This window comes from Berghia stephanieae, chromosome 1, assembly GCF_034508935.2.
Source record: "Berghia stephanieae isolate SIO BIC M18660-M18661 chromosome 1, UCSD_Bste_1.3, whole genome shotgun sequence".
Lineage (NCBI taxonomy): Eukaryota > Metazoa > Mollusca > Gastropoda > Nudibranchia > Aeolidiidae > Berghia > Berghia stephanieae.
The window spans coordinates 42,843,682-42,870,539 of NC_088360.1; the positions used below are offsets into that span (position 1 = coordinate 42,843,682).

General features: G+C 37.0%; 1 protein-coding gene across 7 annotated transcripts in view; it reads left to right on the plus strand.

Moving 5' to 3' along the window:
• The window catches only part of LOC144975218 (uncharacterized), a 43,440-nt gene extending 23,860 nt beyond the window's left edge, over nt 1-19,580 (plus strand). For 5 of the 7 annotated variants that reach the window (XM_078919124.1, XM_078919094.1, XM_078919081.1 and 2 more), the window contains exons 2-6: nt 6,227-6,482; nt 10,413-10,588; nt 11,968-12,093; nt 14,219-14,270; nt 15,941-19,580. In XM_078919124.1, coding sequence (XP_078775250.1) covers nt 6,369-6,482; nt 10,413-10,588; nt 11,968-12,093; nt 14,219-14,270; nt 15,941-16,138 — 666 coding nt within the window. In that variant the 5' untranslated portion in view covers nt 6,227-6,368 and the 3' untranslated portion in view covers nt 16,139-19,580. Of the gene's footprint in view, nt 1-5,422; nt 5,600-6,226; nt 6,483-10,412; nt 10,589-11,967; nt 12,094-14,218; nt 14,271-15,940 lie in introns of those variants that run through there. The other 2 variants (XR_013645882.1, XM_078919114.1) reach the window with 2 other exon arrangements.
• The last annotated feature ends 7,278 nt before the right edge of the window (nt 19,581-26,858 follow it).

Genomic DNA, 26,858 nt, shown 5'->3' on the forward strand with positions numbered 1-26,858 from the left:
CAAAATGGAAAAATTTCCGTGGTCTACGTTGCTTTTAAACTTAAATCGGATTGCAAATGTATGGATGTTATGCGTATTGGAAAAATACTCACGACATCTCCATCGGGGTATAACATATTAACACACAAAACTGCAAACGCGAACGTTCATTGTCTGATTGATATAACTTAGTGATAAGTTAATTATAAAATGCTGTCTAAAAGCAATAACAACGGGTTGACTAACGTCAAATTCATTCCTTCTATTGATGCTCTGTGTTAAATTAAAATACTCACAAAGTCCGCCAGCCAGAAATATCACTCCAGCCCAAAGATCTACATGGAACCTTGAACGTTATAGTCTGATATATTTTAATGAGAACTAATCATAAAAATGAGTGTCTAAAAACAATAACAATGAGATGAGTGACGTCAATTTGGTTCCTTCTATAAATATCCAAGAACTTTACTCACTCCATCCGCTCTCTCCTCCTTCAATACATATGAATCTATTCTCTCATCACTTTTTTTGTGCGGCTATGCATGTGATCTTGTGAAATGACACTCGCCTTTGGATCGGACGGTACTGGATTCGAGTCCCGCTCTGAGTGGCGCATAATTGAGTCCTTGGAAAAGGCTCTTTACTCGCATTCTCTCACCTTGTTCACTGTTAAAATGAGTACCTCGCTGTTTACCGCGTCGTCTCTGTCGGGAAACAATTGCAATATCGCTTAACAGTCATGTCTCGTCTAACATGTTTTTATGTTGGCCAAAGACCCTTATAAAGTGATTTGAGCACCGTTATTGAATATAGCGGTATATATAGCGCAAGTAAATTTTTCTCTCTTTCTATTCTCTCTCTCTCTCTCTCTCTCTCTCTCTCTCTCTCTCTCTCTCTCTCTCTCTCTCTCTCTCTCTCTCTCTCTCTCTCTCTCTCTCTCTCTCTTTCTCTCGACATGTTAGATTATTATAGCTATTGCTACATATGATGCGAATATCTTGGACGGTTATTGATGCTATGAGTTTAGGTAAAATGCTCACAACATCCACCAGTCGGAAATAACGTACCGTCATACAAAACTACGAGTAACCTTGAACGTTAAAAGTCTGATTGATATAATTTAGTGAGAACTAATACCAAAATGACTGCCTTAATACAATAACAAAGAGTGGAATGATGTCAATTTCGTTCCTTCAACAGTCTAATTTATATAATTTAGTGAGAAGTAATCACTATTGTGCGCAAGACGAAAGATAGAATAACAGACAGTAACTGGGATCGGTTCTGTCGGCCACATAGCCTCACTATTAATTGAAATTTATTTCTAATTTCACCAATTTTTGGAGTAAACACACAGTTCTTAGTATCAAACCTATTGTAAATTTGACGCTGATCACGAATCCGACGTGAAAACAGCGAAAATCCGAAAAAAATTGTCCACTTTTTTATACTGCCACGCCCCCGATCGCCGATCGCCTCAAAAAAATATCTCCCCGTATGTGGGCAAAAATCATCTACGATAAACGCAGGGATCGGGTCACAGCGATAGGTCATCCGTCCCGCTATCAGCGGATGTCGGCGTCTATGGGGGGCTTAACAATTCACTTTTCACTTTCGTTTGGTGATCGTCGTCTTCTTTTGCGACGTAATTTTTTGGTCAGTATCAGGCTTTAGTTAACTCCACAATAAGGTTACCCCTGGTTGGTCTTTTTATTTGTGAATAAAACGTGCCAATAATTTGATTTGCTATCTTCTTGGCAGCAACTTCTAATGGTGTCACCTACTATGTTGTGATGATCTATCCAAAAAAGTGAGTGGAGCAGGCACTTATGTTGATAACAACAAGAGATGAAGTGAGTAGGAAAGTGCCAGAAGACTCAATGTCTCAATTGTTTCTATGTCACATGTTTGTCTTGAGAATATTGGCTATTCAGCTTAATTGCTGGCCAACTAACTTCGCGGTTTATGTGTGTTGGACCCGCGATTTCAAGTAGTCGGGAAGAGAGAAAGAGCTCTAATAATGACTAGGGTTAGATACGATTTTTTTTGGGGGGGGGGGGGTGGGGGGGGGGGGGATCGTGGATAGCTCATACGGTAGAGTCACGCTCTTCCCGGCCAGGCGGAGTTGTACCAGTAAGGTCGAGGGTTCAAACCCCCATCACCGCCGCGAAATTTTTATTCTCTATTGTCTTCTGGCACTTTCCTACTCACTTCATCTCTTGTTGATGATCTATCCAGGACGCAGACTCATCGCCGCAATCGTGTACCGTCGCGAACCCGCCCTGAAGCTTCGTCACAACGCAACGTTCAACTAGATGCTCTTCGGTTTCGGACTCATGACCACAACGGGTACATTTTGTACAGGTGGTTAGTCCCCGCTGATGTAGTGAGTGTCCGTGAGGCAGGTTTTCGTCCGAAGTCGGTTTGCTGCCACCCAGTGTCTCCTCTTGCTGGTGGAAAAGCCCGGCAACTTCTCCCTCAGTTTCGAGGAATCGGATGTCCCCGCCCCCTCGAGGGATCGGATTCGTACAAACCGACTACCCATATCGTATATTATATGCAACTCTGTCCGAAGTCAGGGAAGCTACGCACAAGGGTTGCCGGGATTTATTTCGTGGTGTCGATGTCTCGTCTTATGGCAAAGACAAGCGATGTTGAAGATGGTCAATGACCGTATTCGTGGCAATAATAACCGCAATCTCTGGTCCCGTTCTGGCGTTGTTGTCCCCTTGGTCAAAATCTGAATAGGTATGATTTATGCAATACCAGAAAAAATACATACAAGGGGAGAAAACAAAATTCAAAAAATTCAGCATTCAGACGATTGGGGATCGAACTCAGACCTGGCTGCCTATCAGACATGCTAACATAACACTCCAGAGGTTACCCTATAGTCGGATCGATTTAATTCCTATACCCAGTAGTCGCATAGATTTCACATGTTCCGTTGTGACGTTTTCAGCTGTTGATGTTGTGCGCTTAGGTAATTTACGCACAACATTCCGCCAGCTGGATATTTCGTACCAACACACAAAACTGTGTGTAACCTTGACCGTTTATAGTCTGATTAATACAATTTAGTGAGAACTACTCATAATAATGGCTGGCTAAAAACAATAACAAAGAGCTGAGTGACGTCAGTTTCGTTCTATTTATTCTTTTACAAACATTGAACTCGTAAAGACGAGGACGAAGACATTGGTGTGTGCCATGACGGAACTATAGTTACGTCATATCGTTACTATAATATAGTTAGGCTACGTCATAGTGTGTGCTCAATGTTGTGATTGTTGGTTATCATCATCGTTACCATCGTCGTTATCATCATCATCATCATCATCGTCCTCGTCGCCATCACCAACACTATTACTACAAAAAACACCACCTGCGTCACGTCTAGTACATTTCCCCTTTGTCCTCAACAACCCCATGGTCGTCGTATGTACTTGGTGTAAATAGCGAATTCTAAAACCCATTGAGCCTGTTTTGCTGCATTCAAATTTTATTTCTCAACAACGCAGGTCATTGTTACGCATGGATAAAAGATGAATTTTTAGCGGGCGGGCTTGCTTGACTGCTTGTTAATTAACCCTTTAACAGCAAACGCGAATTTTCCCCAGTACTTCTCCTTTGACAGCAAAGTTAACCATTATCACCAAGAGTAGAGAACAAAAATAGTGACACGACTCGTGGCTCATTGTGGAGTGCTTAATTTTTGTTTCAGTGAGATGAGGCGCTATATAAATGTCATGTGTGTGTGTGTGTGTGTGTGTGTGTGTGTGTTTAGAAAGTAATACAAAATTTCCTTTATTGACCCTATCGGGAAAATTTGTCTCTATGGTCTATGGTAAGGGAAAGACTAGAATAACCCAGGCGTCAGCCGCATTGCAGCGTTGCAAATGAGCGAGAGCGAAGTGAATTGTTCAAGGCCACACAGCACGGCGGGTACGAAACAAAGATCATGCCGCTGAGCCACGCTTCCTCGTAGTGTGTAATTTAAGATTAAGAGAGTATTATGATGGAGGCGAGGTCTAATCGACGATACTGACTACTAGTGCGGGGCGGTCCTTGGCAAGCTTAAGGACCACGGTCCTACGGTCCTTGGGAAATGAAGACCGCAAGGACCGGTCTCTAGACCGGTCCGTTCATTCTTGAACCGTTAAAGACCGCTACACGATGAAAACCGTGGCCTACAGGAGTAAAACACACGGAGTAGTCACACTCATTTCAAATTGTAACCTAATTAGAGAAGAGGGGTGATGCCTTCTTTATTTGCTCACCGTACTTCATTGTTAATTCGATAATTTAATAAAATTTGAAATTTATCCCCATTAACGGAGATAATGGCATCGCCCAAGGCGTTGATCGAGTTGTTCGTGGCGTTGATACACACACGCAACTCCTACCCCCCCCCCCCTTCCCCCCCCCCCCCACACACACACACATTAGAGGGCAACGAGCATTGAAGAGTAAGAGAGAGACGTGAAGTTATAATAAGAGGGGGTGGATGAGGTGATAAGAGGGGTCGATGGTGACTTTTCGCCAGATCTAACAAACTCAGCTACCCATTCATTGCTGAGTAGACAGGGATTCAGAAAAAAATCGACTGCACCCGGGATCGATCTCTGGCCCTTTGCGTATAAAGAGAGTGCTCTATCAACTGAGCTATCGGGGTCCCCAAATATTCTATTGGACCTTTTAAAAATACAGACGTTATAACTGGTTTTTTTGGACGGAAGAAACTAATGAAACTCATATTACTTGATTAGTTAAAACACCAAACGAAATTTTAATATTATTGTATTATTTTAAATGACAACAATGCGATAGAAAGGAGTGGCGACAAGAGATGGACAAAAGAAAACAAAAAATCAGACTTGCAACTTGCTAGGTTCGACACACACACACACACACACACACACACATCTTTAGTAGTCACATACGTACATTTCAAACAATAACCCATTAGAGAAGAGGGGTCATGCCTTCATCATAGATCATTGTCATTGCGATCATTATGGTGTAGTAAATTTTGAAATTTACCCCGTATAATGGAATCGTCCAAGGCGTGCGCCTCCTGTTCCCCCCATCTCACACACGAAAGGGCGTTTTGCGGAGTGGAGGGAGGTGGTCGTCTGCCTCTATGGTCGTCTGTGTCGTTTAGTGTATGGCAAAGGGGGGTGGGTGCGATTAATTAAGTGGGATGGGTGGTGATTGGTGGAAGATAGGCAAAGGACCGAGGCAACGAATCGCTGGGGAAGTAGTATTGCGCGAGACCGTTGAAAGGTGATAAGAAGTGAGGACCGCCGGCGGTCTTCCTCTTTGGGACTGGACCACGGTTCACAGCTAAAAGACCGTGGGACCGGTCCTCGGTCCGGTCCTCAGCGCGGCACTACTGACTACTCTCTTGGTGACAATAGTGGGGTATGAAGAGAAGTTCGAGTCGACGCGTTCTCCTAGGAACGCCTCGGTTAGAGTGAAATTAAAACTACAGTTTGCAACGCATTAATTCAGACAGATGGTTTTACAACAAATTATATTATTTCAGTCCATTTAAACTTAATGTGTGATGATTTACACACTAACTATACACGTGTTGTTACTGTTACCAACGACAAAGGTGGAACTGTCATTACAATCATTATTCTTTATCGTATCGTTATTATCTCATTTCATCCTCTACCTCCCATTCTCTTTCGTTTTCTTCCCTCGTCACATCTCTCTCTCTCTCTCTCTCTCTCTCTCTCTCTCTCTCTCTCTCTCTCTCTCTCTCTCTCTCTCTCTCTCTCTCTCTCTCTCTCTCTCTCTCTCTCTCTCTCTCTCTCTCTCCCCCCCCCCACACACACACACTTTCGCTTTCTGTGTCTTTGTATTCATCCACCCATTTTGTCATCATCTATCCATCCATCCATCTATCTATCTATTTATCTATCTATCTATCTATCTATCTATCTATCTATCTATCTATCTATCTATCTATCTATCTATCTAGCTATCTATCTATTTATCTATCTATCTATATATCTAACTATCTATCTATCTCTCTCTCTCTCTCTTCCTATATATCTATTTCTACCTTCTCAAATTTTCCTGAAGATCCATTTTCATTGTGTGGGGCTTCAAAATTTGGTGTGTTGTTGAAATTGCATGCTTTGCTCATAGTTGCTTAAGAAAAACAATTTTCTGCAACGACCTCACAATCTTTCATAATTGAATTCTTTTTTTTTTCTTTTTTTATAATAAACAGATATTATTGTTTAAGACACTCCCATCAGAGCTTGATAACTATAAAGCTGAATCCACATCACCCACCACCACCACTGCCACCATTTTAATCATCACCATCATCTCGAGTACCTTGTAACCTGAAACCTGACAGGACCAGAATCATGGGCATCCTTGATATGTTGAACCCAGCCCTTGTGCTGAAGCTCCGTCTCATCGTCTATGGAATCCTGATATTCTTTTCGTTCTTCATATTTGTTGGAACGGCCGTGATGAAGGTGGGAACAAACATTTTTTTAAACTGATTTACCTATTTTATTTAAGAATTGGCTATTATTAGAATGGATATTTATATAATTTTGACAAAAAGATGTAGTGGTTATTGGTAAAGGAGTTCAATTAATATAAAATATTGATAAATTAAAGGATTGTTCTCTATGCAGGTGTTTCTGTTTTACTATGAAACCTGACAAAGTTATGGGAAGTAGGCAGCAGTAGTGAGTGAACTGTGACTCAGGGAAGTGTACACCAGTGGGAAGTGAACCTGGGATTGGATTTTGGCGGGTTTCATAAAAAAGAAATTACTTTTTTACGAAACCCACCCGACAATATCCGACAAAGTTATGGGAAGTAGGCAACAGTGTGGAGTGAACGGGGACTCAGGGAAGTGTACACCAGTGGGGAGTGAACCTGGGGCTATGGGAAGAGGATATCAATTGAAAATGAACCTGGGACTACGGGGGATGGATACCAGTAGGAATTGAAGCCGGACTATGGGATTTGGGTACCGAGGAGACCTGACACTATAGGAGGTGGGCACCAATAGGGATTGAACCTGGAACTCAGGGAAGCGCCCACCAGTGGGGAGGGAACCTGGGACTAAGGGAAAAGGATATCAAAAGAAATTGAACCTGGGACTATAGGAGATGGATACTTGTGGGAATTGAAGCCAGACTATGGGATTTGGGTACGAGAGGAGAATGAACCTGACACTATAGGAGTTGGGCACCAATGGGGAATGAACCTGGGACTCAGGGAAGTGCCCACCAGTGGGGAGGGAACCTGGGACTCTGCGAGATGGATACCAGTGGGAATTGAAGCCGGACTATGGGATTTGGGTACCAGTTCATTTCCCACTGATATCCTCTTCCTATAGTCCCAGGTTCACTCCCCCACTGGTGTGGACTTTCCTGAGTCCCCGGTTCATTTCCCATTTGTGCCCACTTTTGGTAGGTTTCGAAAAAGAGAAGAACCCTTCTGAGCTCACTCTCCACTGGTATCTACCTCTCGTAGTCCCAGGTTCAATCCTCATTGGTGCCCACTTGCTGTAGTGTCAGGTTCATTCTCCTCTGCAACCCAAATCCCATAGTCCGGCTTCAATTCCCACTGGTATCCTCTTCCCATAGTCCCAGTTCACTCCCCGACTGATGGGCACTTCCCTGAGTCCCGGTTCATTTCCCATTGGTGCCCACTTCCCATAACTTTTGACGATTTCAGTAGGTTTCGAAAAAGAGAAGTACCTTCTGTGCTCACTGTCCACTGGTATCTATCTCTCGTAGTCCCAGGTTCAATCCTCAATTGTGCCCACTTTCTATAGTTTGAGGTTAATTCTCCTCGGTACCCAAATCCCATAGTCCGGCTTCAATTCCTACTGGTATCCATCCCCCGTAGTCCCAGGTTCATTTTCCACTGATATCCTATTCCCATGGTCCCAGGTTCACTCCCCATTGGTGTACACCTCCCTGAGTCCCAGGTTCACTCCCCACTGCTGCCTACTTTGGCAGGTTTTGGCTGGTTTCGTAAAAAGGTAATCCCCCCCTCCTTGGTATTGCTTTGGTACGAAACCCAGAGTCCCAGGTTCACTCCCCACTGGTGTACACTTCCCTGAATATCAGTTTCACTCCCCAATATTGCCTTCTTCCCATAGCTTTGTCGGATATTGTCAGGTTTTGTCTGATGTACACTTCCCATAACTTTGTAGGATATTGTCAGGTTTCGGCGTGTTTCGTAAAAAAGTAAGTGCTTTTTTACGAAACCTGCAGAAACCCAGTCCCGGGTTCACTTCCCAATGGTGTACACTTCCCTGGGTCCCAGGTTCACTCCCCACTGCTACCTATTTCCCATAACTTTGTCGGGTTTCGGCGGGTTTTGTAAAAAAGAAACACCGCTCTATACTGTTTTTATGATTCGCCATTATACTTATACGATAAACAAATTTATTTGGTTTCTAAAATATTTAGTTCCGTTATGCGTGGACAGGGGTCTGACAATAAAAACTGTCAATTTACAATACTTGTAAAGAAATATGCATTACTTGACTTAAGCCCTTAACCCCAGTTGGAGCACAGGCCGTCGATGATGCTTTGTCATTTGACTCGTCCTTGGGCGCCTTTTCCACCTGCTTCCACGTGTAACCACCTCTCCTTTCTTTTCTTTTTTTTTTCTTTTTCTTTTTTTTCTTTTTGTTTTCCACAAAGATAAAAATAAATCAAACTGACAAACAGCCAAAAATGTTAAGACCAAATGAACACAATAATTGTGCCAGAGGTTTCCTTTAAAATATGCCTGCAAGCTTAGTGTTGAAGGGGGGGAGGGGGAGTCCTTATTATTCTGTTGGCAGAACTCTTGACTCACAGGCAAAGGGGTCGGTATTGATCCCGAGTGTACTCAAGATTTGTTCTGACCTCCTTGTCCAGCCACCAGTGATTGGGTGTCAGTGTCTGCTAGATTTGACAGAAATAAAAATGTAATGGACTATCGCAATATCCTATGGGTTGCAAGCAAATACCTACTGCTGTTTTTTAACATGTTAAATGCCATGGAAATTTGATTAACTCCGTCTAATATGACTCTGAGCAACTTCTACAATGATGCCTTGGATGGAAAAAGACGTGTTTAAAGTTTCATCTCTCTATTGGCATTTTATTTGTGTTTTTTACAATTTCCTTTCCATATTTCTTATTTCTCTCAGTTTCTACCACGACATAGATCACAGTTTTTATCATTTTATAACTAAAATTATTAGTTTCTGGATGTTTTCTCATCTGAAACATCATGTTCTCTTTGATAGCGGTAATGTGTAATGATATTGAGAGACAAATCTCTGGTTGATAGTCCTGTATTTATGAACATTCCGGGTTTCCTCTTTGTCAACTAAGTAAATGAATGAAAGAGACACAAAATACTGAAGATGAATGTGAGGTGGCAGTGGATGATGTGAAGGTGAACTTTATTTTGAAATTTCATTTGGCACTAAAGGCACTAAAAGAGACATCAGTATAATTTGACCTATTCACTTTATGTTAAAATATCATTTGCAATAAGGGGAGCAAGTCCTTTTGCATCATATTGAAAATGATAAAACAGAATGTGATTATAAAGGTTTTTGTGTGCTTCACATCTATTGTCCAGGTAATTGCAAAACAAAATAAAATGGCATAGAATGCTAAGGTATCCCTCACTATATTCATGCATGCAAAACATTTATTTAAAGAAGAGATGAGGTAAAAATAACCCGACTTCTGATCGGACATACTCTCCTCACTCACCGTTTCCTTCTAGAGAGGGATGAAAAGGCCCTCTGCAGAAGCTAACTGTGACCTCACAGTTCAACATATTTTGAATAGAGTGTACACAGTTAGAACAGATAAGCTCACACCATTATGAAAACAAGGACTTGAAGTCTCTGTTCCAACCAGTCGATCCGCTTACAATTTTAAAGTATCTGCAGGAAGGTGAACTCCTTCAGAAATTGTAAATAAAAATTTTAAATAACAAATATGTAACTATTATGATTTTATCAAATGTTATTGCAACAGTATTAACACAATTGAGTAGCTATGGCCTCTCAAGGCTGATAAAAATTGATAAAAGCCAGAAACGGCGCTTAAATTACCTAAACAATGTTGAAAGTGCTGTTAAACACCTGAAAAAACCCCCAAAAAAACTGTTGTTAGTGAGAGGAAGACTGTTTTATGCCTTATTTTCTATTTCATAAAATGGTGATCATCCACTCTTACTGCCTTATTCACAGCGTTGACACGTTTATATCAACTCTATTATCTGATTCTGAGCCAGGTTAAAGTAGTAAAAACTATTTTCGGGTTTGAATCAACATGAACCACTTGAACAGTGAAATCCATAGGTGACTAAGGGTTGACACTTAAGTACAGTATAAGATAACTATGTTTTTCGTTCATTCATTTCAGGACAAAGTGGATATAGACTACATCACCTGTCCACTGTATCTTTCACGCAACTACAAATCGGGTCCGGATTCCAACTGTGACTATCCAATGGCAATCTCCATCATATTTCAGCTGCTGTATCTATTGTTTAGAATGGGTACATTGGTTTTGGTATTGTTGGGAAAATTTACTGCAGAGTAAGAGTCAAATATTCTCTCTCTCTCTCTCTCTCTCTCTCTCTCTCTCTCTCTCTCTCTCTCTCTCTCTCTCTCTCTCTCTCTCTCTCTCTCTCTCTCTCTCTCTCTCTCTCTCTCTCTCTCTCTCTCTCTCTCTCTCTCTCTCTCTCTCTCTCTCTCTCTCTCTCCTTCTCTCCTCTCTCTCTTTCTCTCTCTCTCTTCTCTCTCCTTCTCTCTCTCCTCTCTCTCTCTCTCTCTCTCTCTCTCTCTCTCTCTCTCTCTCTCTCTTTCTCTCTGTGTGTGCGTGTGTGTGTGTGTGTGTGTGTGCATGTGTGTGGAATATTTTATAATATATAATAATTGAATTGATAATGCTCAAAAATATTTGTTTAAAACTTAAAGTCTTTAAGCCTTGTTTGAATCTAAAATAAAATGTGAAGACTAAATAATGGAGGCACGGAAGCAGAGGTGAAAGCATAGATAAGAAAGGCACAGGCTGCTTTCACATCTTTGAACAGAATTTGGAGAACTAAAGACATCTCCCTTCGACTTAAGCTATTACTTTTCAACTCAACGTGAAGTCAGTCCAACTGTATGGATGTGAAACTTGGAATGCATTGCAGGGCATGTATAAGGAGGATACAGATTTTCGTAAACAGGTGCATGCGTAAGCTATTCAGAATAAAATGGATGGACAGAAGTATGGAAAAGAACACAGCAGGGAGAGGAAATAAGAAGAAGACGATGGAGGTGGATTGGATGCACCCTTAGAAAGAATGACTCCACTATAACAAAGAAAGTATTGGACTAGAACCATCAGGCAGAAGATCAAGGGGAAGGCCATGGGGAACATGGACAAGAGTTAAAGAAGCTGATATACAGAGAAGTGATCAGACATGGAATGAGATAAAAAAGTTAGCTCAAGATAGAGAGGGATGGAAACTGTTTGTCTGTGACCTATACCCTGACCCAGGATGAAAAAGGCAATGATGATGAAATAATGGTTTGTTATAAACGATGAAAGCCACAATACATCTTAGAAATAAGAAAAGAAGCAGTTTAACCAACTAAAACCAATACACTAATTTTTGAAAACATGGCTCCATTTTGAACCATCATTTGTTCTCACAAAAATGCATAGCAAAAATCAAATCAACTTGTAGTATCAGCATTTTGGTTGTTGAAAAATTTGTATGGGTAAAAAGGAGAATAGTCGCAATCAAAATAGTTCTTCCCTTTCTTAAGAAGATTAAGGAGGAGGAGAAGGTGGATAGTAGCCCTCTTAACTATAGTGTAGAGTAATGTATTTCTAAAAACAAAAGAAAAATGTCACAGAATACTTATGATGTTTTCCTATTGTAATGATATGTACAACAATCCTTTCTGTTTCTTTTCCTCAGTATGGTGCTGTTTTCTGACCTGGCAGAGTTGGTTTATGTTATTGTTGATTTATCAGCTTTCTTCCTCATTTTCATTGCTGCCTGCATTCTTTCAGCTGGAACTAACGAAACGTGTGACCACATCGAGTAAGAGCTTTTGGATATAAAACATTTTGTCCTTTGTATTGAGGGTGAATTATGGTAATAACCAAGTTATTACTGATTTTCATTATTAAGGGAGTCCTGATAGCTCAACTGGAAGAGCTTTTGGCTCCCTGACCACATATAATTATGGGGTTTAATTTTTTATTTTTTTTTTTCGAACTCCTCTATCTATCCAGCAGTTACTGGGTTACTGGGTCTATTAGATCTTCTGAAAAGTATACTACGATAGGCATGCGTCCTGTTCTAAAATTAGCAAACAATTGTAACCTCTTTGTTAGCACAATGGAAATTGGTAAAAAAGGCTAGATAAGGTTTTCACAATACCAGATTCTGATCAGACCATGTCATATCTGTCAATTTATGACAAAAATAGACTTTTCATTGGGATGGGCCAACAAGAAATTTGTCAAATAAAGACATGGTTGATGGGTTTCAGGTTAGGTGTTGGATTGCATCTCATTTTCCACTAAATGACAAACACGTTCAACGCACCTAAAAACACTGCCTACAAAATGTCTGAGTTTTAGAAACTTTCCCAAGGCATTTAAAAATGTTACTCAAGGTTTTTTCTTCGAAAACAAGAAAATTCAATGACAGCTTCCAGTTGCTGATGGATATTCGTGGGGGCAGCCATTTTGAACTACCATAACTTTGTCAAAATTTGACAGAATTAAAATTTTCAACTTTTGGTTTAAAGAGTACATGTGTAAGTTCAATTGAGCCAAATATGACGTCGTATAAAAAGAAATGAACTCATTAGGACATTTGTCCCATTACGTTTTGATTCACCCTCGTAATTTCAATTGTTTATATTTTTATATAATATATTATATATAATATATATATATATATATATATATATTTAATATATATATAATATTTTAAATTCTAATACAATACTTTGGAAAAATAGATAACTAAGAAACAAATCATTTGATGTTATTAACAAAAAACTTAACACAGAAATTTAAAGTCACAGAACGTCTTCCAGCTTATGACGTGTATGGCCCACTTCATTTCGCCTGCCTTCTTGACATGTGCTTCTCATGCTCCAAATGAGATTTTTAATAATTTTCCACGGGGAATAGCATCCCACTCATCCATCAATGCTTGGATGAGCTGATCCACTTTTGGGGCCATGGTATACAACCACCAATCTTGTGTTTCAAATAATCCCACAAATCTTCTATTGGGTTCAATCTACTGACACAACTGTGACAGACATGTGTCCGTCTTACCGTGTCAAACATTGAAACACCACTTTAAATCATGCCTACAGTGCTCTGTCGCATTTCTTTGGTCATCTGAGTTATTTTGAATTTGTCACAAGGGCATTAAAACCTTATAATAATTGATTACAGGAAAATGTTTGTCACTTTATATTTGCACATGGGCTGGCGTTTTTTAAAAGTGCAATAAAATTACAAAGCTCTCATTGTGTTGTTACAATGGGTTTAGGACATTTCACTCAATGCATGTGAAGGGATAGAATTAATTCACCAGTGGTCATTTGTTTAAATTGTTTACAATAACAAAATAAAGCCATTATGGTTAATGTGAGTTGTTTTCAGTTCAAGAAAACCAGAGTCAAAAACATTTATTCAAAACCCATGCGTTATAAGTGGCGACTTGTTTATATACTTTTGATCCTTATTAAGTACACTATGCGCTTTGAGAGTCAAAAGGATGTACTTTTTTTTTTACAGATGATAACAATTCATCTAGGAAGGGAACATTGTGCATTTGGCCTTAATGGTCTGCACCAAATGGCGCTAGGTGATGCACACATAAGTATTGACAGATAATTGTAATGCTGTGTCACCATGAAATAATACTATGTAGTGTTAGTATGATCATAATGTTTGTCCACATGCAGTAGGTAAGTATTGTGCAATTAGAGAAGCAGTTGAGGAAGTGCTTGTCTTATTTTAATTGCCATAAAAAAAAGATGTTAATTAGATTGATTTCTGGGACAGGGGTGTGCTCATTAGGCCCCTTGCACTTAATAGGAGTAATATGATCCCTTTATATAAATTTATCCACTTTACTGGCACTTTTGTGTGCAATTTGAAAATGTTAATATTATTTTTTTCCCCTCTCTCTGCAGTTGTAACAGTAAATATTTTGAAGACTCTTACTCTGCCTCTAAAGCTGCTCAGGTATAATATTACTTTTTTTTTTCAAATCAAAGAAGTTTCTAAAAAAACAATATTGGTGCTGACCTTGTAGCAGACCTACCTCACATTATCTGTTCTCCTAGCAGACCTACTGCCTGACACTGTGCGTTTCTGTTCTCATAGCAGACCTACCTTCCCAGATGTACCGAGCCATTCCCTGCAATCGATCCAAACACCCACAGGCCGTCGATGCATCTGTCATATTATCAACAGCTGCATCGTCATCACCAGCAAGAACATCGCCATCCAACAATCTCCCTCTGTTGTATTTCCTCCTCAGTCAGGATGATGAAGTGTTTCAAAAGCACATGGATAGTTGATTGTTATTGCGATTGAATAAAATGCAGAGAAACATGCTCGACATTTACACCTCTTGTCCAAAATTTATTAGCCAACTGAAACCTTCGCAATCTTTCCATACAAGGTTGTTACGCAAACAATTGAAAACCCAATCTTGAAAGTGAAAGCTGTTAACATCAAACAACCATTTTATATATCCATGTATGGTCATAATGTCGACATATAATATGTATCTATTAAAGGTTCAATCTTGAAAGTCAGTAAACATCACACCACTTTACACATCTATGCACCATTGTTTTTTTCACCTGTCAATCACAAAGGCAGATAGCCTAATCGAAATATCATAGGTCTGCTATGAGAGTGGCACCAAAATATTTATATGCTTAAAGACACGCTCTAGGTAGTTATTCTTGATTTCTTTTGCCTCCATGAGAGTTACTGAAGGCAATAAACTTTTTATATTTTTTTCTGTCTTAATTCCAACTCCTCTTTTGATTATAAGTGACAGGTTCAATAATTTTTAACCAGTTCACTTTTTTTTAAAAGATTATTTTAATGAAAGCCAGATGTTGTGAATATAAATCAAAGTGTTCTTATCATTTTCTTTGCATTATGTTTTTAACTCTGTTTTGTGATCAAACCATGTGAGTTTATGACCCTGCAAACTTCAATTTTTCCTACCAAAATAATTGTGGCTTTTGTAGTCTGAGGAGAGAAAAATATTAAGACAAGGCAAAACCACAGGAATGATTTACATTTTATTTCAATAGTTATCTGAACCTACTCATCCACGTTGAAAATACATTCAGTACACTGAGGAAGGACTACAGCCAAAATAACAACACTGCTCAAAGGATTAATTGGCCTGATAAAGATATCAGTTGAGCAATTCCCAAGGAAGTCGAGTAAAATACAAACTAGGCAGTCGGGGTGTCCTTTTTAATATTCCTCCATCTAATGTTGACAGTCAAATTTACTTATTTTTCCTTAATACATTATTTTTATTGAACAACTTACCGGCATGTATCAAGCTTCTGAGCAATACTGAGACCTTTAAAGATGCACCACTGACTATCAGGAATGTACCATCATTTCTTCTTTTAAAAATATTTTTTTTGTGGATATGCAACATCGACAGTAATGCTCAGACTAACTGCGTCAGTTGGTTGATATGAAGAAGAAGAGGGATAGTAGTTCCTAGAGTAGGATTTTTAAAAGCTTGGGTTTCTACAACCAGTTCAAACCAAATGTCATGCAATTAGACCCCCCCCCCCCCCCCCCCCAACAACAACAAAAAATTAATTATGGTAAAACTGATTTTATTTTTCAAATTTTTATTTCTTATACAGGCTGGAGCATGGATCAGCACTTTCCTTTGGCTTTTCATTGGCATCTGTGGATTCCTCACTCTGTGGAGAGCTGGAAAGATTCCTTTCTTGTCTGGTGGTGGTGCAGCTAAATCTGACCCAAGCACCACTGGACCTGACTCAAACCAACCCCCTATGGAAACACCACCTTATAACCCAGATGACCCACCAAAATATTAAATTAGGTCGTGTGCACCATTTACAATGCATTATTTGAAAGGCTTTATTTGTTTAGATTTTTGAAAGTATAAAGGAAAATAGTCAATTTTGTCCATGGCGTTATGGTTGAAACAGTTGAAAGCAATAGTGCAAACCCTATTTATTTAGACAATATTTCGAAAATTTCAGGAGTAAAAGCAGCTCATAAAGTAAAACGATACACAAATATACAACGTTTTGACCTTTGGCTTTCATAATGCAACAATGGCGAATTTTTTTTCAAAATTACATTTATATAATTAAATAACATCACTAAGCATTTATAATGATACTGCATAATAATTTCTTTACGTTTTTGATGTAGAAAGAAATAAGACAAAATTTTCAAAACACAACCAGTATTTTTCACATCAATGCATGGGTTATGGGTTGTTGTCATTTGGTTTGTCCGTTTTTCGTTTGTTTGTTTGTTAGGTTTGTTTTTTAACTGTTAGAATTTCAAAAGTATCAAATGTGAAAATCTCAATAAGCTAATGTAGGAAGAAGAAAAAACTGCAGATAATCTCTGAAGGGAATACATAAATGTTCTATTAGCAATAGTAGCAATAGTGCAAACCCTATTTATTTAGACAATATTTCGAAAATTTCAGGAGTAAAAGCAGCTCATAAAGTAAAACGATACACAAATATACAACGTTTTGACCTTTGGCTTTCATAATGCAACAATGGCGAATTTTTTTTCAAAATTACATTTATATAATTAAATAACATCACTAAGCATTTATAATGATACTGCATAATAATTTCTTTACGTTTTTGATGTAGAAAGAAATAAGACAAAATTTTCAAAACACAACCAGTATTTTTCACATCAATGCATGGGTTATGGGTTGTTGTCATTTGGTTTGTCCGTTTTTCGTTTGTTTGTTTGTTAGGTTTGTTTTTTAACTGTTAGAATTTCAAAAGTATCAAATGTGAAAATCTCAATAAGCTAATGTAGGAAGAAGAAAAAACTGCAGATAATCTCTGAAGGGAATACATAAGTGTTCTATTGTTATTGATATGATCATAATATCTTTTCTTTAAAAGGACACAGAGTTGGGGGTCAAAATTTTTCCATACAGCCCAACCTTATTTTTTCCAATGAGCACAGAATGACTGGCAAATCTATAAATGATCAAACTATTTTTTACAGATTGATATATATATATATATATGGAAAATGCTATCTGGCTGCCCTGTTTCTAGTACATGCTCCTACAGACTTTATTACCAGACCAATTTTGATCATTGATGGCTCAAAAAATTTGCCTCGATCTAGTCAAATTCCACAATACAGCGGTAATTAGAATAGATTAAGTGCCTGTTTGTAGTAGCCTTTATTTCATCGTAAATATTGCAGGTTCTGCTCCAGTAATTATAATGATAATAATAATAATATTATCACAAACGAAATAAGATTCCGGTAAATGTATTAATGAGACTTTTTTAAAAACAGCATTTGCCATAAACTCGCTTCGTTTTAATTTTAAAAAATTGTAATTGTTTACCATTAGTGTAACTTTAGGTTTTCGAGTGAAGGCCAATTTGCTTTAATTGTATATAATCATTTCTGTTTTTCTTTTAGTGTGGCAGGAGTTGCAGATGTCCATTAGTGAAATCTTTGCATCTCTAATTTATTTCTGACAATTATTTATGTCATTTTGAATCTTATGACTTTTCTAATACTTAGAACCATAACAACATGATTAATATTATTATATATGGTATTCTGATGCTTACATTTAGAAATATATTGTAGAATATTTGGTATATTCCTCGGCCAGCTGAATGAGATGTTTTTTCTAGGAACAAAAGTATAGGAAATATAATATTGTAGATCATGCTTGGACAAAGTGTCACGTTGCCATAGATGTATGACAAAAATTGGCTCAAGTGACTTTGAATATTGTAATATATGTTTGGTATTAACTGATAATTTTGGTAATTATTTGTATGGAATAATTTTCTCAATCATTAGTGTCCAAGATACAGTCATCAGCCATTGAGAGGAGGCTTAAGCTGCTTAATGCCAAAGTATGCTTGATTTCGAAGAAGACAAAAGATTGCCATGAATTAAATTTCAGGAGTTATCTCCCTTTATATGTTAGTCCTCCGAATTAGAGTAAAATTCCAATTAATTAATGAGACTGTTTTTTATTATTCAATTTGTGCCTATTGTTACATTGTTATTAATTATTAAACTCTCTTTGTTTACATTTTTTATATTCTAATTGTGTACCATTAATGTAACATATGGTCTTATAAGTGAAGGCCAAAATTTTGTTTTACTTGAATGTAAACTTTATTATTTTTTACTCTTTTCTTTAAAAGTGTAGCATGATTTACAGATTTCTGTTAGTGAATTCTTAAGCATTTCTAATTAGTTCTGACAATTTTTAAAATCTCGTTTTGTTAGATTGCTTGTTTTTTTGTTTCAGCGGTCTCTCATATAACCTCAATTGTGTTGGAAGAGACCTAAAGCAACAAACAAACAAACAAAAAATAAAATCTCGTTTGGAATCTTGCGACTTTTTTTAATGCATGCATAAAGTGAACCATAGCAACATTGTTGATATGATTTACTTTGATGTTTCCATTGACATAATAATTTTTAATCAGATTTTGAATATATTTTTGGGCATCGTGGCTCACCGGCACGGTCTTTGCTTCATACCCGAAAGGTACCAAGTTTGAATATCCACTGCGCTGTGTGGCCATGAGCAAGTCTACTCGCACTAGCTCAATTGTGGCGCTGCACTGTGGGTGATGCCTGGGTTATTCTAGTCTTCCCTTGGAATAGACCCTAAAGACAAATTTCCCCTATGGGATAAATAAAGGGAATTTATTTATTTTATTACATTTCACTACCAGCGGCAGATATGTATATATTGAGAAAGAAAAGTATTTTTTAAATATATGGTATCTTGATTATGATTGGACAAAGCACTGCATTGCCTTAGATGTCCAGGCAAAAATTGCATGAGATGACTGTGAATATTCTTTATCATGTGCATTTGGTATTCATTGAAAATTATGCGTAATGAGAGAGAGAGAGAGTTAATGATTTATTATATTAGCTTTCTCACTCTTCAGAGAACATCGACAAACCTTACTTCTTGTTCTTCAAGTTTGTCTATAACACTCTCTTGTCATTTTCTCCTGCGCCCCTACCACTCTCTCATTCTCTCTCTCTCATTCATTCTCTCTCTCTCTCTCTCTCTCTCTCTCTCTCTCTCTCTCTCTCTCTCTCTCTCTCTCTCTCTCTCTCTCTCTCTCTCTCTCTCTCTCTCTCTCTCTCTCTCTCTCTCTCTCTCTCTCTCTCTCTCTCAATGGTATTCAGACACAAACTACCATTCTCATATTTTTTTTAATGTATCTAGCATTTTTTAATTCTCTGTAATATATTTTATGTCAAATATCACATTCATATTTACTTCACCACATTTGGAATGAGTTGTTCGAGGACTAATCTGGCAGCATTTTCATCCATCTCAATGCTTTATTTCTTTTTCTCCTCTGAGAAAACATTCATTACTACCATCAGGGTACCTGGGTGGGGTTCCTGTCCTCCCATAGTGGGCATGGTGGCACTTACTGTATCTTCTCTCCCCTTATATATATTTTCCAATTTGCTTTCTGTCTTTGACTTTGACTGTGATTACTTGGTTATGCCATGTAGTGCTTGGCTGGGAGGGAAACAGTCAAATGCATAGTTATTATTTTGGGAGATGATATTTTTTCCCTTGTAAATCATCTCTCTGTTATGTACTGTTATATTTTTTGTCTTGAATGTGTAATGTAAGCATTTGAGTGTCTTCCTCTTAGTGGGATCTTGTGCTGTTTGAGACATTTAGGTGATCTCAAACTAAGTATATTGAGAGTTTACTCTTGGAATCTACATCTGTTCCCTATTTGAACCACTCTCCTTTGTCTTACTTTTTCCTCAAGTCATTTTGATTGTACATCTAGAATCTTTTGACTATCCAATTTTCTTCCTTTTTAACGGCTCCGATATGACCTAAATGTGTTGCAAGCACCATAAAACCCATAAAAACAAACAAAACAAACCATCAGGGTAAATTTTCTCTGTTATATGTTTTTTCTTTGTTTTCTTTTTTGTTTTTTTTTTTTTGTTTTTTTATTAATTTCTTTTGTTGACTGTTGTAATTATACTTTTTAAAAATTTTTTGGCTAGGTTGCTTGTAGTTATCCACTAGAGGATTTATTCTCCCTGGGAAAGGAGCATTTGCGTCCATCTGTTTTATTCCTCTACATCTGTTGTCTACTTCCTTATAGATTTCTCCTTTTGATTCCTTGAAGTGAGAAGGTATTTAAGCTTAGAGTATGGTTTAGATCCTTTGCTCTGGGCAGAGTCCTTGACCTCCCGTGGTGGGCAGGAGGTCATGCTGTGTCTTCTTTCCCAGCAGCATATCAGACCTGATTACATCAACATTGATCATAAGCTAGAAATTATTCAAAGAAGGGCCTGTCGATTTGCCTGTAATGACTACTACCAACAACACAGTGTAAAAGACATCATGGAGCATTTAAACTGGACCCCACTTCTTGAACGGAGAAAGATGCAAAAGCTCAATATGTTATACAAGGGCCGACAGGGAACCACCACCATCCCGATTAACACATTGAAAAACCACAGAAGAAAAGAAAATGCATATGCACTGCCATATTCCAGAATCAATGCGCACAGTCGTTCTTTCCCAGTTCCATTCGCACATGCAATAGCATCCCTGAAAATGTCAAAGCAACCAATAACCCGACAATATTCTATAGTTATCTCGACCAGTTTAAAACGAATAGATAAATATTACATCAATGCCACCCCACCACACCTAGTTGTGTCAATCTTCATCACACGAAGCTGCAACAATGTTTCTGGGTGGGTTCCTCTGACCCCCCATGGTGGGCAGGAGATCACTCTTTGTCTTCTATCCTTTGATATCTGTTTTCCGAGTTACTTTCTGTATTTGTCTTGGAATGGGATTACTTAATTTAGTCCCAGCCCTTACTGGAGTCCTTGACTGGAAGGGAAACAGTCAAATGTATAGTTATGGTTTTGGGAGATGATATTTTTTTCCTTGAAAATCATCACTCTGTTATGCATTGTTAATTATGTATTCTGTAAACATTTGAGTGTGTACCTCTGAGTGGAATCCTGTGTTGGTTGGATGAAACTTTAAGGTGATCTCAATGTACATTGATGTTATGCTCATGGAATCTAAATCTGTTCCTTATTTGAACCAAGTCCCCTTTGTCTTACTTTTTCTTGTAAATCTAGAATATTTTAACTATTCCATTTTCTTCTTTTTACCGGAGCTGATATGACTTAAATGTGTCGCAAGCGCCATCAAACCCTTAAAACAAACAACTATTTTTGGATTGGATTGGATTGGATGGAGTAACTATGTGATAATTTTCAGTTGTTCCATTATTCTGTAGAGAGGGATTTCTATATACAGAAAGAAGATATGACAACTGCAGATAAATTCAATCTTTAAAAAATCTTTTAGATGTCTTAAATCTTCCTGATATAACGTAAATGTCTCTCAAGGACCGTTTAACAACAAAATGTTTGAAAGTAAGTGATGTCTTCCAATTCCGATGTTTGTATTGAATTGGTTACCAACCATTTTACGGTTGAGAGAAAAAAGCAGTTGTTATTTTATAACAAAATTCCTGATATATGGGAAATGAATGCAGTTACAGGTTTTTTTATGTTAAAGTTTTATTGTGAATATTGTAATACTATCCTTTTTGATTCACTTTCCGTAATGGAGGAGTTACCGTCTGTTGTGTTGAGCATCACTTGATTTTTTTGTTCGCATTTACACCAATATGCTTAATTCTTTTTAATACCTATCACTTTTTGGTTTTGATTGTTTTTTGACAGTATATTTTTTTTTTGTAAATTTTGTGTTATTTTATTGATTATTTATAATTATTATAATATTTTAGGTTATGATTTTAATTTACATATATTTTTGTTAGATGTTTTTTTTTGTTTCATGCTTATCATATAACCTCAATTGTGTTAATAACAAAGCAACAAACAAATAATCTTACATTTTTTTCAGTTGATCATGTGATTTATTTTTTAGATTGTCCCAAACTATTACATTTTAATACATAACTATTTAAACATGGTTTGTCATGGGTTCTTCTCAGTTATTTTTATTGTTGGTAGTGTTGTGATTGTTATATTATCCCTATATTTTTTACTATTATTTCGTTTTACTTAGAATTAGTATTATTAGTTTTATGCTAACATTTCCTGGCTGGTAAAAAAAGATAAATAATCAGTCTTATTTTTTGCAGAGATATACCTGTGAAATAATATTATACAGTGTGGTATGTATTATTTAAATTACTGATTTGTAAACAAGTTTGTGTGGTTCCCACTCCCATGTGGGATGGTTGCTGTGTATTTCATATCCTCCTATATTGTTTTACCATCTTTCTCTTTATTGAAAATTCTTTTATGCCTACCTGGCTTGGGGTTTGGTGAGATGAATTTTGAACGATATGTTTTTTTTGTAGAATCATTTTTTTTTCTTGTATTATCATCTGCTCTATGTTATGTAGTTATTTTAATTTTACATATTTGTAACATTTGGTGTTTCTCTTCGTGGATCTTTTGTGATGATTCAGGACCAAGTAACCTGATTGTGTTGATGGACTACAACATCTGTCATAAAAACCATTCTCTTTTGTCTTATTTTTTTCCTCGTCCTTTTAATTGTACATCTAGAATGTTTTTGCTCTTCAATTTTCTTCCTTTTTACTGGCGCTGATATGACGTAAAGGTTAAAAGCGTCTTAAAACAAACAAACCAGAGCTTCTCAATACTAACATACACTTACAAGACAAATTTTTTTCTGGGTTTTTATCTTTTTCTTGGAAGGATTACTTGGTTTGGTTTTGTCCTGGCCCTGGCTGGGAGGGAAACAGACAAATGTATAGGTATAGTTTTAGGAGATGATAATTTTCCACTTGTAAATCAACTTTATGATATGCACTGTTATATTTTTTATTTGAATTTATTCCTTTTAGTGGGATCCAGTGCTAGTGTTTGGATTAGACTTTTAGGTGATCACAAACTAAGTACACTAAAAGTGTGCTCTTGAAATCTACATCTGTTCACTATTTAAACATGAATCATTTCCCTTTAGGTCTTACTTTTTCCTGTATGCTTTAAATTGTAAATCTAGAACTTGTTGAGTCCCATTTTCTTCTCTTTGAAATGACCTATTTGTGTCATAAGTTTTGGATTAGACACATGAATAGATTGCTCTTGAGATCTACTTCGGATCTCCAGATGAGCCAATGCTATATATTTTTTTCATTGTCATCATTTTATTGAATCTAAATTGACTTATAGTTTTTTTCAATTCCCAACAACCTATTGAAAAAACCAAAAAAATTGAAAACGACACAAGATTTCCCGAACAAATGTAGCCTTTTAAAAAAAAATAAAAAATTTTACAATGGTTTTTGTTATATACATTTGTTAGCTTACAATTGCAAGTAGTGTTTGATCACTAAATAGATAAAATACATATTTTGTCATAACTTTGATTACTGAATAGAATTTTGTAAAATTTGATATTTTGCTCTACTCAGCCATTTTTTTTTATTATTTTCATATACGATGTTTGGTAAAATTTCTACTTGAACTGCCATCTTATTTCCAGATTTGTTTTGATATTATTATACAAACAAATTAGTTTCTTCCACGACACATTGCTTTTCTTTCGTCAGATAACATATTCATAATGTCAGCTTGTCACATTGTCTTTTCCATTCTGTTATGTCGATCACATTAAATCTATCATCAGAATATATTGGCTTTTTATTTCTGTTTCTCGATTCTCATGTGGACAGTTGGTGGAGATTCCTTTATGACAAAAGAAGGGCTCCTATGGTATGGACCCCTTTATCCTGGGTGATGCAATTGCTGCTGCTCGAAGCTTGAAGAAGTAAATAACACTGGGTGGGGATCCTGACAACATGCTTTCTGTCTTTGTCTCGGAATGAGATTACTTGGTTTTGTCCTGGCACTGGCCGGAATCCTAGCTGGGAGGGAAACAGTCAAATGCAGTTATTGTTTTGGGAGATGATATTTTTTTCCTTGTAAATCATCTCTCTGTTATGTATTATTATTTTTATTTTGAATGTATAATGTAAGCATTTGAGTGTGTTCCTCTTTGTTGGATTTTGTGCTTGTGTCTGGATGAGACTTGTAGGTGATTTCAAACTAAGTACATTGGTGGTATGCTCTTGGAATCTACATCTGATCCCTAATTGTTCTCAATTCCCCTTTGTCTTACTTTTTCTTGGGTGCTTTAATTGTAATTCTAGAACTTTTTACTTTCCCATTTTCTTCCTTTTTACTGGCGCTGATATAACCTAAATGTGTTGCAAGCGCCATAAAACCCTTAAAAACAAAACAAACAAACAAACAAATAAATAACATTGTGAATTTGAATGTAAGATTCAATTTGATATACGAAAACAGATAAAAATGGACGTTTCGGGTTTCCCCTTTTCAACAAAATGGGATGAATGAAGCATTACAGACGAATGAGATAATGCGGTAGTAGCGTTGTTAAGATTCATCAAAGAGCTCACAATTCCTCATAGGTCTTTATCTCATTGGTCCATATTTGCTACATGTATGTAAGAATATATTTCGCATAAGCTTTCTAAGATATTTATATTTTCACCTCTCATGCCTTGCCCTGAGCCGAAGATTATACCATTTTAAATCATATTCTTGAATATACTCAAATGTTGTTTTTTAAACATAAACTTTATGTTTTCGATTGAATCTATTTCCTACAGTTTCAATGTAACTTACTCATAGCCATAGTCCTAGTATCTCTTATATACCCTTACATCCTAAATTTCTCTTTTCCGTGAAACGTTATATCCCTGTTCTGGAACGAGACCATTAGTTTCATCTGAGCCTTTTCCATAGTTTTTTTTTTTTTTTGTTGTTGAGAGGGAAACAGTCAAGATGGGTTTAGTTTTTGCAAAAGAGGATATTATTATCCTTGTAAACTAATTCTCCATTATTATCATTGTTAGGTTCTTTATGGGGTATTTATGTAACCATTTGAATGTATCCCTTTTTGGTGGAGATTTGGCGCAGAATCAGTTAGGGGTCTTTCGAGGGTTTCAAGCTAGCTACATGGATACATTGCTCCTAGATCTAATTCTGACCTCTGTTAAACTTGTTCCCGTTTTCTTACTCTTTAGTTTGTTAGTTTGATCTAAATCTTATGATTATTCCATTATCTTTCTGATTACTAGCGCTTAAATGACCAACAGCGTGGGACCTTTAGATGGTTTCATATAAGCTGCCCTTGGGTCTACTTTTGATCTCTGTTTGACATATGTACATCATATCTTATTCTTTCAGCTTGTTAGCTTTGTCTAGATCTTTTGACTATTCCATTATCTTCCTTATTATTACTGGCGCTTAAATGACATAAAAGAGTCGCAGTCGAACCCTAAATACAAACAAAATGAGGTTTACCAATATGGTCCTGGTGCAAGGAGAAATATACGCCATCGTTCAAGGATAGACTGGACTTTCGAATTTGGCAAACAGTTTTAAACTTTAACTTAACATTCCATTTTTATACGCTGCTCAGTTGTTTTTTTAAATCTCCATATATATAATGTACGAGCATTGTTTAACTTTTTCTTGATTATATAACACTGTGAATACCATAACATATTGTACAAACAGACGGTTAATTAGTTTTTTTTTTAGAAAACAGCAACAGTTGGCCTCGTATAAGATTGATCATTCTAATAAATATAATATATATAATCATGTCAAGAATTGAAGATGGCTGATTCTTTATAGAAAATAGAACACTTGGATTGTGTTGTTAATTATTATAGTATTATATACATGTTGTTATGTATTTCCTCTTTTCAAAATAAAATAAATACATAATCTTGTTTCTTTTCATTTTTTTTTTTTTTCGTGTGTGTGTTTGTGTGTGTTTGTTGGTGTGTCTTTATTACTGTATGAGAATCTCAACAACTTCTTCCTGACCTCCCATAGTGGGCAGGGAGGTACTTACGTGTCTTCTATCCCCCCTATATCTGTTTTCCTACTTGCTTTCTGTCTTTGTCTTGGAATGAGATTACTTGGTTTTGTCCTGGCCCTGGCCGGATACCCTGGCTGAGGGGGAAACAGTCAAATGTATAGTTAGTTTTGGGAGATGATATTCCTCTCCTTGTAAATCATCTCTCTGGTATGCACTGTATTGTTTTATTTACATATATATGATTTGTAAACATTTGAGTGTATTCCTCTTAGTGGGGACCCGTGCTTGTGTCTGGATGAGACTTTTAGGTGATCTCAAATTAAGTACTTTGATAGTATGCTCTTGGAATCTACCTCTGTTTCCTATTTGAACCAATTTTCCCCTTTGTCTTCCCTTTTCTTGGGTATTGCAAAATGTAATTCTATAACTACTTTCCCATTTTCTTCTTTTTTACTGGCTCCGATATGACCTAAATGAGTTGCAAATGCCGTAAAACCCGTAAAAACAAAAAATTAACAGCTTCTTTTACTTTAACATTACTGATTGGATAAACCTGGATGATCATCTTGCTATGAGTACAATGTCACCATAACAGTTCGCGTTATGTCATGGAAAAC